At 44.3% G+C, this 20737-nt stretch overlaps 1 protein-coding gene across 1 annotated transcript in view; it reads left to right on the forward strand.

The window, feature by feature from the left end:
- LOC147698065 (interleukin-18 receptor accessory protein-like) overlaps positions 1-20737 on the forward strand; it is a 184011-nt gene that overhangs the window by 123597 nt on the left and 39677 nt on the right. The window contains exons 7-8 of the mRNA XM_086936176.1: positions 9030-9184; positions 10460-10603. Coding sequence (XP_086792302.1) covers positions 9030-9184; positions 10460-10603 — 299 coding nt within the window. The remainder of the gene's footprint in view (positions 1-9029; positions 9185-10459; positions 10604-20737) is intronic.

The following is a 20737-nucleotide window of genomic DNA, read 5'->3' on the forward strand; positions in this document are numbered from 1 at the left end:
GATGTTGCAGTGCCAGGTAGTTTGAAATCCATCTTGCAGGGAGGCAGGGTGGTGGGGAGAGTTCACAAGTTACTGAGATTTTTCTTAGTTTTTGTTACATACTCAGAGCAGATACCAGTTTGCAGTAAACATTTTATATGCTTATGACGTTTCCTGTGGGGACTAATGATAATACAATTCATAATCACAACAACCACTTTAAACACAGTCATGTCACAACAACCAGATGGGACTATCTCTGACAATATCGCTCCAAAGCCTCTGATCCAAACAGTGTTAGCGTTGGTTGACACCCCTGTCATGTGAAGAACTGATACAGCATTCAATCTGCTATCTTGGAATGTCAATGGGTTGTGTGACAAGCTCAAAAAGGGGGTGGTACTCCAATATATCACTAGAGGCAGGCACTAGATGTCATCCTGTTGCACGAAACCCATCTATTTGGGAACGCGTACAAGGCACTTGACAGATGGGGATGCAAATTAGTAGTGCACTCGGGCTTTACCACTGGGTCCAGATGGGTGGGGGTACTGATGCGGAAAAGCTTTTCATTTATGGTGACACACTCATGCACTGACAAATATGGCTGCTACGCAGCCATGTCTGGCACCTGGACTCATAAATATCATGTTAGTATACCTCCGGCACTGCATAACATGGCTTTACCAGCTATGAGCAAGATGATATTAGAACTACTGGAGGGTGAACTAGTGATCGTGGGGACCTCAGCATGACACTGAGTGATCAGCTAGATAGATACCCACCAAAGAATAATTTGTGGCCCAGAAACTCTATAACCGAATTTCTGACATCTTTGGGCCTAGCGGATGTATGGCGCAAGGCACATCCGCAGACACGACAATATACTTTCTATTCAGCAGATCTCAAATTGGCCATATCCTGACATTGGCGGACAAGACACATTATTTTAAGGAGATTAGGCACATAGCTAGAGGCATTTTGGATCACGCCCCCATTCTGGCTCGATATGTGGTTGGTACCTCCCCCACTCGTAGAACAATCTTGATCAATCCGGGGGTCTTAAAATTCCACACATCAAAACAAACCTTTTGAAAACACAGATCACCATTTCTCTGAAAATGTGGGATTGGTCAAGTCGAATCAAGTTATCTGGGACGCCTATTAGGCAGTGATAAAGGGCCAGGCCCTGTCCCTTACTGTGGGGTACAAGAAGGGAAAGTGCAAATGAATAGAAGAATTAGAGCTTGACATTCTAATAAGGGTGCAATCAACCATACATGCCAGAACAAGGAAGCTGATCATATATTAGAGGTCAAGCGACAGGAATATAGAGAACTAACAACTGAGGCAGCCAGAGAAAAACACCGGGTGCAGCTTCATAGAATATATGAACTGGGAGATTATGCGAGTAACTTACTTGCATGGTTAGACAGGCGGGATAGGGCGGAACTTTGGTTTACAGTGATACATAGACGAGAGGGGGTTTGGGTGAGGGATCCACAGGACATAGCGGAGAGCTTTGCAGACCATTTTGCACAACTCTACTCTCCGGTGGCTTCAGCCACAGTAGATGAGTTTGGTGTACTACTGGCCGACACACGGCTCCCAACACTAACCTCTGAAGACCAAATAGCACTTGACGCAGACCTCACGACTAAAGAAATAACGGTGGCTATACTCAGCACAAAAAGCTGAGAAGGCCACGGGCCAAATGGACTCCCAATAGAATTCCTCAAAATGATGACCACTGAAGTGGCACCCCACCTGCTCAACATGTATCTTGAAGGTAAACAAACAGGAAAATTGCCCAGAGACCAGCATGTGGCCTCCATTGTGGTGATACTTAAGAAAAGAAGGCCGGTTGAGGATGTTGCCTCATACTGCCCCATATCCCTACTTAATGTAGAAGTTAAAATCCAGGCCAAAATATTATCAGCTCGCCTTCTCCCAGTTGTGATGGGGCTTGTACACCTGGATAAGTTTGGCTTCATGCCGGGCCGAAACACTGCACTGATTCTGTGGCGACTGAACGGGGTGCTCACCAGGAAGAATACGATCCAGGAAGATGCAGCCATACTGTCCTTAGATGCCCACATGGCTTTGATACCGTAGAATGGCCTTATATGTTTGCAGTTCTAGAAGCTATAGGTTTGGAGAAAGCTTATATTGAGTGGATGTTTCTTTAATACGCAGAACCACTCACACAGGTGGTGGTGAATGGACACACATCAAAGACCTTTCCTTTGCACCCGGGGACTAGACAGGGTTCTCCCTGGTCCCCAATAATATTCGCACTGATTGTTTGGCCCCTGGCATGTTGGATACGAGGGCATCCCTTGACACATCGGCTAAAGTAGACAAACGTATGGGAGGACAGAATTTCATTTTGTACGGACAACATCTTTCTGATTGTGTCATCCCCTCGTTCCTCAATTAACCGAGTCCTTCAGATCTGTTCCAATTTTGGGAGATACTCAGGCTACACTATCAATTGGTCTAAATCAGTGATATGTCTGCTTAACAAGCCTGCCCCAGTGCCACCGACAGAATGCGTTGCAGTCATTGTAATGCAGGACTTTCGATATTTAGGCATAGTCGTGACTGCTGATCCAGCACTTTTCTATGAGCAAATCCTCTGTACTCCCATGACTCATCTAAAAGGTGATGTCCAGCACTGGTGTGCGCTACCGATATATCTGCTGGGGTGAGCAGCAATATACAAGATGATGGCTCTACCCCGTTTCCTATATGTCCTAGAAAATACGCTGTACAGAGTCCCTGAAGCATATTTTAAAGCACTAGAGGATGAAGTTGGAACATTACTCTGGGACGGAAAACTTCCCTGCAGCACAGCCCTTAAACTGGTAAGGGGGTGTTATGATGGAGGGATTGCATTACCAGATGTTCAGGTCTACTATTGGTCAGCCCACCTGTCGATTATTAACAAATGGATATATGGTGCACAGCAGGGGCCGGCCTGTTACATGGATAAATGGCTGATGGGTAGAGGGGGATTCAGAGAGGCACAGTACAAGAAGCCAAATAAGCAGCAACTCACTGGCCCACGAGCTCTTACAGTGGCTCAATAGCACACTGTTACGAGAAAAGTTGGCTGGTATAACAAAGTGACGTTGAGTTCAACCCTGTGGCATGCCGAGATGTTGCTTTAAGGGACAAGGGTCCTTAGCTTATCAGGAATAATAGTAACAATGAAATATAGGCCATGATAGGAGACTATATTTTGTTCTCTGTCCAGCCGGACAGGGCATTTATTTTGAAGGAATCAAAGAATAAGTGATTTTTAGGCACAATCCTGTACCTTACTCAAGAAGGACAAACAACAAATAAGGACACATTTTTACAGGCAAATAGAGGAGCAAAACTGGCCACTTGTAAGTCAGTGATTGAATGGAAGAAATGCCGGGAAAGTGCTAGACATAACAAAATGAAACACAATGGTACAGTTATGAAAGCACTATTTGGGGTTGACGTTTCGGTCCCTTTTGCTCAATGTTATGGGACCATCATCAGGACTTAAGTTTAGAAAACATTTGCCTGCCTGTAATATTACACACGCCCTGCTATAGTGTTTTCAGTGATCTGGGTTGTTTGGTATACTCAGCGGTTGCTCGAAGAGTTGGGGCCGCAGTTAGGTAATACCAGGGCGGCCGGGTGCTAGGCGTCCTGGTAAATATCCTAGCTGTGACACCTCGACTTCTCTGGTTTAATCCAATTCGATCTGTCTCCGGGGGCTTCGTAAACCTCCACGGGTGTCTCTATGGAGTGCTATGACTCCATGGGAAGTTATCCATCGGGCGGGAACGAAGTCCGGTCCGTCTGTAGCTGCCTAGATTGCAGGTTAGAAAGATATCAAGGGTTTGACAAATGGGACACTATTGGCCTGTCAAAACTAGGGGACCTTGTAAAAAGAAGCAAAATATTCGCATTTGCTGACTTGCAACAAGAATACGAGTTGTCCGCAGGGGAAGCATTCAGATATTTACAAATATGTCATGCCTTGCATGCGGTGCTTTGGACAGAAGTGACATGCCAGTGGCCTCAACTCTGGAAGACAGGTTACTCATGGAACACATCAACTGTAAGATAATATCACTCACTTATTGGAAGATAACCAATAATTCTCCTGATTCACTGAGGCGCCTGCACGAGCACTGGCAGGTGGATCTTGGAGACCTGAAGGAGGAGGATTGGAATGACGCTCTAGCCTCCCCACAAGAATTTGCCATTTCATCACAATTGCGGCTAATTCAACTAAAGGTCCTCCACCAAACATACTTTACATGTACATCATTGGTTAAGATGGGCAGAAATAGAGAGGCAGAGTGTTGAAGGAGATGTGGGGGGACTGGCACCTTTTACCAAACAATCTGGGAGTGCCCGATCATCCAGACATATTAGAACACAGTAACTGCAAGAGTGTGTGAGGTGAGTGGCGAAACCCTGACCCCGGCACCCAAATTGTGTTTGCTCAATGTGTGGGAAGCCACCGATATGACCCAGACGGATTAAATCTGGATTACCCTGGGCTTTATAATTGCCAAGCAGAACATTTCCCATAGGTGTGGTGTCCCTGAGCTGCCAACTCATGAGGATGGGAGAGGGGCCTGGATTGGTGTATGTTTGCTGAAAAGGCGATCTATACGGACAGAGGGTGCCCCAAAAAGTGGGATCAGGCATGGGGCAAATGGAATACACACACAGGCAACATTTGTGTTTCCCCCTTCATTCAAGAGAGGGGCCCATCATGGTTTGGACAATCTGCAGATCCAATTGCTGATGAAAAGAGATGGGGAGAGAGAGACCGGCATGTCACCAATGGGATGAATATGCATAACTGTTTTGTTTGCTGAGAAATGTTGTACCTTAAGTGTCTTCATTGTCCATGTTACTTTTTCATTGATATATGCTGCACTGACAATCTCAATAATAAAAAAAAAATCAAAAATAAAAAAGATATTAGGTACACTTGAAAACTTTGGCGGCATAGTGCGTTTTGACTACTCATGCTATGGGAATGATGATGTAGGACTAGGTGAAGGACTGAGATATAATTGCGCAAACAGGTTTTACATCCCAGATTGCAGAGTTAGTTTCTCTTTCGCCCTCAAACCTATATTTATATTATCTTGATTGTGAAGTTAATTTCAAAGATGATTGCATAGCTAAGAAAACTGCAAGATGTACTCAATTAAATGCTTTCAAACTAACAGCATCTAGTCAATTATCAAGGAGTAAGCAAAGATAAGAGGAGTCATTCCCTTCCTTCCAATTGTTTTCACAATAGGTAACCAATATTCACTGTTAGATATTATTATCAAAGTAAAACAAACACTTTTTAGTATTTCTAAGTATAATTTGTGCGTAGAGTGCATACATGTAGTAAGCCTTCAAACATGAAGTTAAAAGAGAAACAGAATCTTCTTTTCCTTTCTCGAAATTAGCTTATTGCATATTGAAAATACCTGCATTGCAAATTTCTTTCCCTAAAACAGCAATGAAGCTATCTTCAAAAAATCATTAATGGCTTTTTATGTGTTCTATTGGTTGTTCTGATGACGCACAGAGTCCTGCAGCCAATTCCTCGATTTCCTACCAGTAGTAGATTGCCTGCATCATATCCAGGCCTGGAAATAACTTTGGGCAATATGTACTAAGAGATATGTATCAAAAAGAGTTTTTAAATTGTGCACTGACATTTGATTGAGACCTATTTCATATTTTGCAATCCATATGAATAGGTTGCACTGAAAAATATTAGCTTTGTTGGGAATAATGTGGATTTTGATGCTTACCGCACCATATTCTGCATACCACTATAGATACTGAACACTGTTCCTCTTTTAAATTCCAGCAAACCTGCTGAGATTTAATGACTCAAAACCAAAGGGGTTGATGGACGGAGTGTTGAACATTGCAAGCACTCACCCCCAGTCAACTGATCGGGGTTTAATCCATCATCATTCTTTAGCTCACTCCGCCACCCCAATTCAGACATTGCCATATGCAAATCAAGCTGACCCAGTGCCTCATGGGAACAGTCCATCCCGAACTGCCAAGCTATGTCTTCCCTGGACCGGAAACAAGCATCCTGGGACCGGTGTCTGGCTGAGATATTTATCACCCCTGGTAATTACCAGATGTTTTAAATATCACTCAACTTCTAACTCCAACCTTTGTCTAAAGAGTTGTTTATGCAGAGTCGGAAAACAATGACCCACTCATAAGCAGGGCTGAAGTCCTATTTATACTGTGGGAATGGCACAATTCTACCATATTGGAAAGTAAATACCTTTGCAATAGTTTGCACTGTTTTGCGTCACTATGTGTGACTTTGCCTTAGTGAAACCCCTCAGTAAATCTAGCCTTGCGGGTGCATTTAATGAAAACATATTGAGCTGTGCTCTTTCATTCCCCAGGACAGAAAATGGACTATGCCACTGTGCAATGCACAGACTACAAAGCCAAAGTACTTTGCACAACTATCATAAATGCGTAGAAAGAACACATTGTCCCCATTGCTTTGAAAAACACAAAGACCTACCCACATGCAAGGTAGAAATCATTGCTTAGAATTCCCTGCACTGGTTTTCAAATAAAACAAAACCCTACAGACAATGTAAAATAAACTTGAATATCCACATGCAAATAACCCAAGGAATCCTGCACATAATGACGTTTCTTTACTATCGTATATGCTTCTTCATGCAACATCACAGTTTGCTGTCTCCAAAAGTCCCATAGCTAACAGTGTACCTATTAATTATTTAAGCAAACACCTCTGCTATGACCAGGTATAGTAGGAATATGTTCACATAGCTGGAGAGGCATCCCTCTCCTGTATCGGACGCACAGATTTATACTTTAGAAAGTCAAAGGTATCGTACGTTTTTCATGTTCAATGATTTTTATTGTTAGTTGATCAATGATTCCATACTGCTCAATCCTAATTTAACCTGTCACACAGGAGACGTAAAATGAATTAAAAAAGTTTCTAATACTGCAGATGTGCCATTTAAGACATCTTTCTGTAGTACGACATATACATCAAACACAAACAACCTCAGTGGTATTTCCCAATGCATTTTGGGCTTTTCATAGCCCTTCGTCACAGGTTCAGTACAAGTTTAAAAACAACAACGTTAACCCGTTAAGCGCGCCGCAAATTCCGTCCCAGTGCGGACGTTCGGCCATGATCGCAACCCGGAAAACCGCTGGTCCCATTAGCATGTCAGTGACGACTGCAACAGTGAGATTTTCCGCCTGCTAATTTTCCACCGGTACCGGTCCACCGGCTTGATTATGATGCCGGTGGTAGCCAGCCTTTCCATGGCGGTGGGATCGCCATGGAAAGCCATGCAGAGAATTTTTCAGGGGGCCCATGGTGTGCCCCCAATGTGTTGGGGGTGTGGTTGCACTGGGGAGGACCAATGGTACCCCCCTACATGTATCTGTGCCCTGTCCCCTACATGTCCCTGTACCAGGTGGCAGGCACTGTGCAGTGCCTGCCACACAGTGCAGTGACATGTATGACATGCTCCTTTACACATCGCGGCGGTGCTGCTGGCAGCAGCAACCGCTGCAATGTTAATGCCTGCGATAGTACCGTCGCGATCGGATTTTGACCGAAGAGCCTGCTAATTTATTTATTTATTAATTTATATCATTTATAAAGCGCGCTGTTACCGAGCGGTGTCCTGGCGCTGAAATGATATGATATCTCCCCAAGTGGATCATTGATTTCTAGAGGCCGAAGAGCCATGTTTTAATGTTTTTCCTGAAGCCATCAGGTTGGTACTTTGTTTCAAGTCCAGGGGCAGTTTATTCCAGATGGTGGACGCTCCAGAGATAAAACTACGGCCTCCCCATCGTGCTTTCCTGATCCGATTGGACAGGCAGTTATGCCGCGGTCTTTGCAGGCGGTCTTTTTCCACTACCATGGCGGTCGGGCTGATCTTCCAACCGCCATCCTAATAGACCCCTTAGTGATCCTGAGGTTGTATCTATGTTGGTGTTCCAGGCTCAAAATTGATCTATGCTCTTGTTTATGCCGAATCTACAGCATCTGCAGCACATATTTGGAAACACAGAGTAGTGGCTTCTTCTTTATGGTTCAGACCTGTGCTGTCTGCAGTTTACACTCTAACTCGTACATTAATATAGGCACAAAAAGCAGTGCAGTTTTACCACAACCAATTCATGGACCTCATTACATGGCACACAGGTAGGGAACGTGTTAATGAAATAACGCTTGACATTTCAATATGAAGATGCAGCTCATATATTCATGTTTATTATACCATAACAGTCTAATTCTTAGACCAGGAGTGTCAGGTATAATGTTTTATGGTAGGACATTGATGCTGAAGGCATTCATATGCACAGTGGTCTTTGTCATTAAAATCATTATACCTAAGGTTTCAGAAAGCAAAGTTCTGTCCCACTCTCAAAGAAGGAGGATGGGATCATGAAGGTGCTGCTTGGTCTGGATAGAGACACTTCACTGCTCAGAGTTCAGCTGCACACCTGCTAACCACTAAACAGTACCATTTAATGAACAGTGAGCTGAAGCCATATCATCTTAGTCATGTTCCTAAAAGTGGAGTAGAAGTTGGTCATAATTGTCCAGTGACCTTGAGAGTGATCATAACAGCATATTTAGAGGCATAGCTGGGGCATCCATCACAGAAAAGTGCTTAGAGATGCACAAACTGCTTTATATTGTTTGACACTAGAGTTCACAAAAGCAGTAAAAGTGGAAAACATTTCTGGGGTTTTCTAGTTTCAACTGAAAAACAGATACTCTCTTTGATGGTGTTTTATCGGTTACAATTGGTTTTAACTGAAAACCGGAAACATTACTCATACTTTACGCCTGCATGGTCCTGTGTCTTTGTGGAAATGAATATGCTGAAGGACTTTGAAGTGAACCTTGAAATGTATTATATAGTGATTGATTTTTTTTGTGAGATATTTGAACCTCTTTATTACTTAACTTTAATGAAGATGAATCGTTTTTTTATTTTTAGGATTATTGCAAGGCAACTTGATGGATTTAAATATGATCACAAGGCGAAATTGGAGAAAGTTACTGAAAATGACCTACAAAATAAATTTATTTGCTTTGCTCGTAATTCAGTGGGGAATTCGTCTGCAGTGGTCAAACTTGTGAAAAAGAGCATAGGTACATCTTAAGAAAAAAATTGTGTTTTCAAGAAGTACAATAAATATATTGCTTCCCCAATAAGAATGTATTTTTTAGTATTGTGCATGTGAAGAATGGTTGTTCAAGAGCAATACATCTGAATCAGGAAAAATGTGTTTTAAACCAATTAAAAAGAGCACGACTAGGTCTGACTATGACAAAACGATTAGTGCAATTAGTAGACAGCCCTTGATGCAGGGAAATAAGTAAAGATTTTAGAATGCCATAACTATGGCTTATAAGTGATAACGAACAATAGTATCCAGGCAATAAGAATAGTCTGGCAAAAAGGCAGTAAAGTGCAATAATATATAAACACAAGTAAACAAATTCAAAATAACCATTGATTATATTCACATATAAAATGTAATACCATTGATATAAATTGATATAAATGTTACATTATTAACATCAAACATAAAAATGACATTGAGAGAAGACAGATAAATTAATCTCTTTGTCTCAAAGGCAGAGGTGGAAACTGAAATGGTTCCCACTGCTGATGGCTCGGGTCGGTGTCAACGCGTTTCGACACAAAGTGTCTTCATCAGGACCTTATCAGCACCTTATCAGCACATTTCTGAAGCTGTTTCTCAAAGGAATCTTCAGAATTTATAAATTCAGATGATTAAAAGGCAGTGTCATAAAATTCCAGTCAATCCACTTTGTAAGTGGAATATTTGCGTCCTGTTATTATGTCAGGAATCTTCAATGTTGAATACTCATCTCATGAATAGTCATAAACTCTTCGCACTTAATCTGAGCGTGTTCTTATAAATCTCCAGAGTATGGGATAATAGATAGCGTCACACGAGTTTTGCCAGTTTATTTATGTAGAGTCAGTCTGCAGTCAGCCGACGTGTGACATTGTTGCAATTCATGAGATGAGTATTCAATGTTGATGTTAATAATGTAACATTTTTATCAATTTATATCAATGGTATTAAATTTTATATGTGATTATAATCAATGGTTATTTTGAATTTGTTTACTTGTGTTTATATATTATTGCACTATACTGCCTTTTTGCCAGACTATTCTTATTGCCTGGATACTATTGTTCTTTATCACTTGTTGTTCCCTGATCCAGGAATCTGACTTTGCTCAGGGGGTCCCTGTTTAACACAATAATAACTATGGCTTATTCAAGTGTGTTTGTTTCCAAATCTGAAATGTCTTAAACACAATGAGCAGTCTATATTTATCAACAAAGCAGACCAACATTAAATCTTCTTTGGTGTTTTCTTCCAACAGACAGAGTGGTCCTTACCTACATATTGTGTATTACAATTGCTCTCTTACTGGCAGCATTCATAGCATCTGGATTAATCTATGTATATTGGATTGAAATAATACTGTTATTTCGAAATTACATCTCAACGGACGAAACAATTGGAGGTAAAAAACACAGCATCCTTCATTTACCTGTTTTTTTCACTGTGTCTAGTATGTCCTTAAACATAAAATAGAACAAAAAAATCCACATAATGCACAAAAAACAAAACACATAACACCAACCATATCACATACCACAACAGCTACCACAACTCAATACCAACCATGTCACATTATATCACATCACATCCTAAAACATTATTAATGTATGTGTAAAGTGGTGTACTTTCTCAAGAACATGCAGAATCAAAGTTGTTGCAGAATAAAAAACAAACAATTGTGTGCAATGTCAATTTAAGACAAATAATGATGATGCACGAAAACCAGTCTCCAAATGTGTTGTACTTCGTGGGTGGAAATTGAAATCTTATCTTTGATTCAAAGTTTAACACTTTTTACTGTTTAACACAAGTTAAATAATGAGAGTAAAGATGGCTGCCTGCAGTGCTTAACTGTCAGGGAAGTCATTGCTTGGTGTTACATCCAGAGTAGAAGAAAGATTTTAGTGGGGTAGGGTAGGAAATGTCTGGATTTAAAAATACACAGAGAGGCAACTGGGAGCAGGGATTAGGTAGTGGCTCTGCCTTTAAGATTAGAAAAGGAAAGGTTAGTATATATTTTGAAGAATAAATGGTTCTCTCTGCAGCATTGTTATGAAACTAAGGGGCTCATTATGATGGTGGAAGGACCGCCACCGCCAGGCCGGCGGTGGTGGTCCTGAGCATTTTAACCACTGGCAGATTAGATTGGCGGTGGTATTGCGGCGTATGCAAAGTCCATCCACTGCTTTTCCACCCATGGCAATCGCACTGATTGCCTGGTGGACGGAAAAGGGCCACTAATATGCTGACAGTGCCTAGCATGCACCATCCGCCATATTAGGATGTGACCTAGGGGAGGCCTTTTCATGGAGGCAACAGGCTTGCAGGGATTAGTTTTGGGGGCCGTTGCGGGCCCCCTCAGTTTGGGGGGAGGGTGTAGGTGCACTGGGGGTACCCATGGTACCCTCCTACATTCCCATGCACAAGGTGGCAGGCACCGCGTGGTGCCTGCCATGTTGTGCAAAGAAATGCGCATTGTGGCATTTTGGCATTGCGAACGGTGCTGCAACCAGCAGCACCGTCCACAATGTCAAAAGGCCAGGATGGCGGGGGCATCCTAATTGGACTGGTGGAACCGCTGCACATTTGGAGGGCGCTCCAGCACTGTTATGATGGCAGGCGGACTGATGTCTGCCTGTCATCATAATGAACCCCTAAATTCTGTTACATGGGAAGCTGAGAGGACATATGTAGCTTGGGCATGGAAGGAGGATTCTCTGATAATTATACAAACTTTGATATAGATGATAAATCATTTTGGTTGTTCCCGGATTCTGGTAACATTATTGCTTGTATTTATGGTATGATGAAGCCACCCATTCTGTTTGCAAACCTTGACCAGATCGTGTTTCTCAATACATGGGAGTGGAGTAGTTTCCATATATATGTTTCATTACTGTATCAAGGGCTTTTCCAGATCAGCTGTGTGTTCTATTATATGTCAATTATTGATCATGCTATCTGTTCTGGAGAGAATCTTTAATAAAATAATATTAAGAGGCACCAAAATCCTGTGGCGAAGGGACATAAGATCCTATTCTAGAACATAGCAGGGATTCCACAGTCTGTGATGGCATATTCTGCTGTTGTTGTATTTGAAAACCGACCCGCTAGCAGTGTATCCTGAAACGTTATACCCTCGTGTATAATCGCCGATGTAGCGTGCGCACGGTTTCGAAAGAGAATATAAGATATCGACAAAAAGACACGCCGCCGCCGCATACGTTTTAGTCAAGCCACGAGGATACGTTTGGACCTTTATTACACAACGCTACGTTCTTTTAGGTCAGGTCTTTTAAAAAAATTAGGATACCGCTATGACGTTTTTCACGGAGCAGAAACCCATATAAAGATAGCGTCCCAAGTCTTTGTGGTATTTGTCGTCTAAAGGACCTCAATAACTCCATGGTCTGAATAACAGTTTTGAAAGTCACAGCAGACATAGAGCTATCTACTTAAGAAAAATAAGAAATTTTAAATCAGAATATCCAGCTACATACCAGGTGGTACAGCCGTGCTGCTTGAGAGCCGTACTGCCGTTTTGTATGAGAACAGTAAGAAACTTGATGGTATAAGTCCTGATGAAGGCATAGTCTTTATGTCGAAACGCGTCGACAGGATACCATCTATTTCCTTTTAAGTTTTTCTGTGAATACATATGTATTAATACAATGTCATTTTATCAATTGTGTTTAATGTATTGATTTTTATCATTCCTTTTTAATCACATTAAAAATGTATACTTTCTAAACTGAACTAGTTTGTTTGCTTAGTCTATTGTGCCATTACCTTAGTTGTATGCCTGGGAGTGTTATTTTGCATATATTATTCACCCTGTCCCAGGATTTTGATCCATATCAGGGGGTCCTTGTTGTTAACACAGTGATATTCTGCTCATTTCAAAGGCAAAGATTGCCTAGAGCGTCTTGTCTTCCTGCCATATTATGTTTTATCCAAATGTCCTACGATAGGTGTTTGAAACCTTGTTGGTGCCTGGAAGAGTTCTTGTGAAACACATGTGCATGCTATCAGGTGCATGCGATTTGGCTAAAAAAACAGGGGCTCACTGGGAATATTTTCGATTGATCTAAAGAGGGTGCTTGATTGTGTGAGGTGGTGGTACCTATGGGCAGTGTTGAGAAAGTTTAAATTAACATAATGAGAACTCCTGAAGTGTGAATTCTTCATTCAGTAAGACATACCCAATACCTGTTTGTTAACTTCCAACTCGCGGAACCCTTCCACACAAAAGGACTATGATGCACATTTTCCACCTAATCTAGTTCTGTTCTTTCTCGGATTAGGACCTCTTGCGCAGAATATTGGAAAGTAAATGGATATTCATGCATTTGCTGCTCAAGGTTTGAAGATAACATGTGCCTTGTATGTCTATAAACATGAGAAGGCAGAGGTCTCACTTTGTAACATGAATGGTAACAATTCCACTGACAAGAAGTTTGACGCCACATATGTCAATAATCACCTCAGGTTTCCAGTTCTCCAAAATAGTTGAGGGTACATTTTAGGCCCCAATATACTGGATCCTCAAAATGGATATGTTTTTCCGAAGAACCAACCTGCAGGCCAAGTAAGACACCTGGACGCTATGCCTGGCTCCTCTGCACCCTCATTGCCCCACCTTCCACATTCCATGCTCACCTGAAATGCCCTATTCTAACGCACAACCCACCACCCCCATCATTACTCAACAAGGCTATTGTTAGTTTAACTTCCATATTGCAAGAGACAGTCCGTCTATTATGTCTCTGACGATATAAGAAAACTATGCCATATCAGTTAAAGTGTGAAACATCAACTCTTGCATAAAATCACTCAATGACTGACACATGAGTTTATAATCTTTGACAAATTCCTCTTAGAATTGTTTCAGACAATGTGGTTATATTTTGTTAATTTTTATATCCATGCATATAAAAAGAAAATGTCAACACACGGCACACATAGGGATCCATTAAGATGTCGGTCGATGGCACCACTGCGGTGCTGGCAGTGCGGAAAAATGTATTTTTCTGCCCGCGAGCAGCGGTACTCACGTCCGCTATATTAGAATGGCCAAACATTGCACAATTCCCGTCCGCCGCGGTGTGGTGCGCACCGCCATCAAATGCGCCCGCGTCGGCGGCATTGGGAGCCAATGGAGACTCACCAATGTACGGAATGATGTCCGCCCGCTCCACAAATTAGAACGGCCCAAACAAAGAAACGCATCGCAGCGGAGGCAGCGCCCAAACAGAGACGGCGGAAGCTCGACAGCAGAGCGCAAAACCGGAGTCCCGGTCCTCTCTACCAGGTCATGACCTCCATGGATCCAGCTCTACACGTTTTTCCGGTGCTGTACCTACAATATCACCAGCAACTCATGGACCCCCGCAGACGCCGCCGCAGGTACGCAATTACACAAACTAACATACAACATACGAGCAGACACAGGGTCCAAACCCACATCAGACACCCTGCTGGGGACAGGAACACATCCACAAGAGTACCCACACATGACCCTCCTGCTACAAGTCCCCCCTCCGCATCCAGGATACACATACACCGCGATCTTGCAGCAAAGTCCCGGTCACGTCACCGCAGCGGTGAACACAAGGAAACACATGCGCACAGTGCAGAAGGCAGGGCCAGCGTCGGGCATGGCAGGGCACAAACACCACAGGGCCACACCTACTCCCACCACACATTAGCACACCCCATGAAGGCATATGCCATGTGCCCATCCTGTGCACCCCCATGCACAACAACTAGCCAAGTCAAACCACACCCTGCACCACACAACAAACAATTAGGGAGACAGCCACTGCAGGAGCGGCTGCACATGAACACACAACACACAGCACAGTAGCACAGGGCCAGGGAAGCACACATCACAACACCACCACACTCAGGGAAACAAAAATGAGTGCAAGCATCAAAGGAACACATACAAGGAACAAACATACAAATGAACACACAGCCTGCATAGTCACACATACATACCACAGACTGACACACAGACACATACACACCCCAAATGCCAACAGCAATGGAGCACAACAAAGAGGAAAGCCAAAGTGGGATGCTCACAAATGGAAGGCCACTGAGACACACAACAAGCATGTGCACATCACATGCAAGACAAGGAACACAGGACACCCCCCTCAGACCATCAACCCACACATGGCTGGTACAGTCAGTGAGGCCAAACCACAGACACCACAGTGTAACAACACAGGGAGACAGCAAGGCAAACTATGTATAGGCACAAGGATGAAAGGAAGGCCCTGAACTCAAACTGTGAATAACCACACGTGCATACAACCACTTCACAGGAGTACACCAGCAGAACAACACACAGGGACCATTGACTGCCAAACACCAGGATGGAAGTACACACATATCCCCCTCACACCAGCAGCACACAACACCAGTGCCAAACACACTGAAGGTTGCCAATACTCGCCAGTCTATACTCAAACAAACAAACACACACCCTGGGTGTAGCCACAAACAGCACACACACACAGGGATGCCAGAACAAATGTCTGCATAAAAACAACAGACAAACACATAACCCAACCGAAACACAACAAAACAGACATGCCCTGTGCAACCAACCTGTGGCAAGACAATGGGAGCACAGACACAACAGGAGTGCACTACCTAATCACTTAGGAACAATGCACAGACAACATACCACAACACACGCCATCACAGAACAACACAGCCACATCAAACAAACAACAGATGGACATGTAAACAAATCAAAGCAAACACTGCTGGACATCAGGGAATGCACACTAGGCAATAACAAGGCAACATACACACAGCACTGCACGCACAGCAAGCAGTGTGTGCTCACCAAGCATACCAGTCACACACAGACATGAGTGACACAACATCAACCCACACAACACAAATCAGCACAACACAAACACAACAGGACACCCAGGAAGTGAAGCTATACCACAGCCAACACACATACATCCAACACAACAACAACAGAAGCACAAGTCTGGGATACAAAGGTGGAATCAAATTGACCAGAGGACTGGGCAGCACACACACCTGAACAGCAGATGAGCAACCATGACTGACAAACAGCACAAGAACATCACAAATAAACAATTGGGGAAATATCATGAGTGACAAATGACTCCTGGAAAAAGAACTGTATCACAAAGCACATGACACAAATGAAGTGATGAGGCACACACACATAGAAACCAAGGGGACAGCTGACATCTAAGTGAAGTGTACTGCACGTCAGTAGTGGACATGGCAGGAGTACACCATACACAAACAGAGGGAGTACAGACCCACAATGGGTAGGCATCTGAAGCACACTTAGGGGATGGCATGACACCACTCACAACATGCCAGACTAGATGCAAAAAGGCACCATGTGACAACAATGCATGAGAAAACACAACCACAATGGCAGTGTGGAGCAGCAGGTCTGCACAGTCTCCACAAACAGTATCAAGACACATGGATGATCAACAAAACACAACACTGACGTGCCAGTCACACACATTGCATACTCACAAGTGACAAAAACAACAAGTAGGAGTCAGACAGAACTGCATGGACACATCAACACACTGAACAGTGTACAACATACAACTCACACATGTGCATACAACCACATCCACAGGGCTGAACAATCTAAACATCAGGCACCCAACACCTGGGTAACACATGGGTGTAGTTGACAAAGCAGGGGCACACACACATCAACACTCCCTACAAAGTAACACCCTTCACACTGCACACTTCTTGACTACTCAAGAACACACATCGAAGGTATGCCATGGGACCAGGATGACTGGCCAGCCTAAGATGACCACACTTATACACTGCTGGGCACACATAAAGGAATAACACACATACATGATGACACTGGCCAGCCTGCCTGCAAACCTGTGGAGAGAATCACACTCTTTGCTGACAGTGCCCCCCAACCGGACATTTATTTATTTATTTTGAAAGTTTTTTAGAACAAGAACAAGATCCTTGCGGATATCAGAACGCTTTACAGTAGATGAGGAAAATTGTATAGGATAAGAAAGCTGGTAGAACAAATACATAACAACTTGAGCGACATAAAGCAAAGCAAAAGGTGCAAAAACATTTGAGTCCGGGTGCATCGTGCCACTGTCAAATACCATAATTGGGTTGACAAGTTGGACCCTTGTCAGAATCGGGCATAAGGAGCGGGTACGATCGATCACCAAATATCCTTAGCCAACATTCACAAACCATGAAAATGACAACTGCATTACAGGTAAAATTGACAACATAGACACCAAAAGTATCAGTGTCATGAAGAACTGAAGTCCCTGTCACCCCTGTAAAAAAAGAGTAGGCGGAGGAGCTTTGCGCGCGACCAAGATGGCCGCGTGAGCACAGGGCTCCCAAGACCCTCGTAGCCTCCCACATCTATCCTGTCGTTTATCCTGTCCTTTATTGACATATCTGTGAAGATGAACCACGGGTGAGGAGAGATCTGTTTTCAGATTCCGAATCAGATCCCGGAGACCGGAGCTGTGGTGCCTCGAAGAATGCAGCCTGCGAAACCGTGATGCCCGGCTGTTGAGTTGGCAAAGTGCCCGAGCTGCAATTGAACAACATCGGCCTGAGGTGGTGGGGTCGACCGGTCTGGTTGACCTTCACTTTCGATTTGGCCTTTCCCTGAGGGAGAATCAGCAGCGAGCGGCCCCTGCATTCTGGGGTCGGCTATTCTCTGCTACATCCAAGTGTACCTCCTCACCGCTTTGAGACTCTCGCTTTGATACCTGGTGTGTGGCCTCCTGAGTGACGCTGGACCGCAGTCCCGAGGTTTTGGACCGCCATTTTCCTGCCTGGCCTATCTGCTTCACGTCGGTCGATACTCCACAATGGCAGGGAAACCAGAGTGTGAAAAGCAGAAATCCAAGACGACCAGGCGTGGTGGCTATACACAGACCAACAATATGGACCGTTATGCCCAAACAAAGGGATTTCCCAGCGGACTGGGCAGATTGCTTGAGGACACTAGGGATGCTCCGACTTCGACGACTGAACCGACCCTACAAGACATTATGGCCGCCATAGATGGGATCAAGTCCTCCCTCGGGCAACAAATGGAGACCCTCGCCCATAAACTCGATACTGTGGCAATCAATGTCAATCTGATCCGTACTGATCTGACGAAAACGAACAAGAAAGTCAAGTCGTTGGACATTAAGACCGCCAGTTTGACGAGTGATGTTGCTGATTTACAGACGGAGGTCCGCAATTTGAGGGCCTCCAATGATCTCTTTGTTCGTCGTCTGGATGATTTTGAAGGGAAGGCTCGGCGGAACAACGTTCGCATTATCGGTGTCCCGGAGCAGGCGGAAGATGCTGCAGCTGACCTCTTCGTCGAAAACTTGGTTGTTAACCATCTTGCCCCCAAGGGACTAGGTAAATTCTTCATGGTCGAACGGGCTCATAGAGTGCAGGGTAGTAAGCCAAAGGTGGGTGCCCCACCGCAGCCTATGATCGCAAGGATTTTTAACTTTCGCGACAGAGATGCTATCCTGCAGGCCTCGCGGATGGGTGGACCCACTAAGTTTGAAAACACCACAATCAACTTCTACCCAGACTTTACCCAATCGGTTCAAAGGCAGAGACTTGGTTTCCTAGGGGTAAAGAGGAGACTGCGTGACATGGGCTTAAAGTACGCTATGCTTTTTCCAGCCAAGTTGAGAATCGAACATGATGAGTGCACTTATTTTTTCGATCGACCTGATGCAGTATCTGAATTGCTGGACACTCTGCCGAACCGTCCTGCTCTGGAGGAACAATCCGGAGGGGCAGAACTGGTGGCAGCGTTCTAGCTGGTGGAGAGAGGACGGGGCATAAATTCAGCCGAGGTCGACAGTCTTTGCGGTGGGTCTTAAGGGTGGTGGCAGCTCCCTGACACTCCCGCTTTGCTTGTGGCCACATTCTTGAACAGCGGGGATTTTAATACTGTGTGTTCGTATTTTTGCACAAAGATCGTATTGCTTTTAAAATTGTCATTTCACTCTGCCTAATTTTTAAAATTGTGCAGGTTCATCGCGGGCGAGCTTTCTCGCACCCGTCTATCTGGGGAAAGCCCCTCCTGGCCCCTCTGACCGAAGCTGCTATCACGGTTGTGGTGAGGGTTGGCGGCCATCTTGAGGGTAGTCCTTCTCCCCAGCAGAACTGGTGGCAGCGTTCTAGCTGGTGGAGAGAGGACGCGGCATAAAATTAGCATGCCTGCACCAACGCGCAGCGGTCGCGCATGGCGGGCGCGCCTTAGGCGCGCCGAAGGTAAGCCAAAGGTCAGCCCGTCTGCGCCCGTCCGCGCCTCGGACGTGGCGGACGCAGGGCGGGCTGGCGGACATTCATCGTTCTTGTCCAGCCCTATCATTATATATACTCGTGCGTCTCTGATGGCGCTTCGCCCCTCATTAGACAAAAGATCTAACTGTACTATACTTGACCCTGTAAGTCTTACCCCGTGCTCTACCTGTGGTTTTACTTGCTGTATACATGACATTGCCAGTCCTGAACCCGTTTCTGAGCTGGGCTCTATCTCGGCAGCTCTAATAAATGCCCGCTCTATGAGCAAACATGCTTCTGACATTTACGCTCTACTAGAAGAAGGTACTTTAGACCTGTTGTTTATCACAGAAACGTGGCTGAATGATTCCTGTGCTCCTGATATTGAATTGGCAATCCCTAGAGGGTTCAAAATTCAACGGAAGGACAGGAAGGATGGCAGGGGCGGGGGGCTAGCAATTATTTTTAGAGAATGCTGGGCTCTTAAGGTGGAAGACTCAGATATTTTAGCTGATGGTGAGCTTTTAAATTTTGCCTTGTGTCTATCCCCTCATTTCACACTGGGTGGTTCCCTTATTTACAGGCCTCCAGGTCCTTCTGGCCCTTTTCTTAAAGCCCTCTCTGAGACTCTTGTTCCCCGTGCATTGAGGTTTTCACGCTTTTTAATGCTGGGCGATTTCAATATCCACGTTGACGTCCAGGATTGTCGAGAAAGAAAGCTGCTATATGATTACTTTGATCTGGCCTCCCTTACTCAATGGGTTTCCTCCCCTACCCACTCTGGTGGCCATATCTTAGACATTGTATGCACTAACTTCCCACTGATGGTCGAGGCCCCACAAGCAGTTACTTGGTCCGACCATCAGTTGATTAGATTCTCTTGGTCTGCCTTGAGAGATCTTCCTAAGTCTGCTAAAACAATGGGCCCCCCAAAAAACAACGTGGGTAATTTGATGACCTACCTTGATTTGAACAGACCCATCTTAGGGGCAGATATGGATTCTGCATTACAGGTTTACGACAGATGGTTGAAAGCAGCGGTGACCTCTTCTTCGAAGAAGGCTGATTCAGGCAGAAATAGGATGACTCCTTCTCAACCATGGTATTCGCCCCACCTCCGTACTCTGAAACTTGCTTGCAAGAAACTGGAGCGAGCATGGAGATCAGCTTACTGTCCACAGGCTAAAGCAGTGTTTCGCTCAGC

This window comes from Lissotriton vulgaris, chromosome 8, assembly GCF_964263255.1.
Source record: "Lissotriton vulgaris chromosome 8, aLisVul1.2, whole genome shotgun sequence".
Classification (NCBI taxonomy): domain Eukaryota; kingdom Metazoa; phylum Chordata; class Amphibia; order Caudata; family Salamandridae; genus Lissotriton; species Lissotriton vulgaris.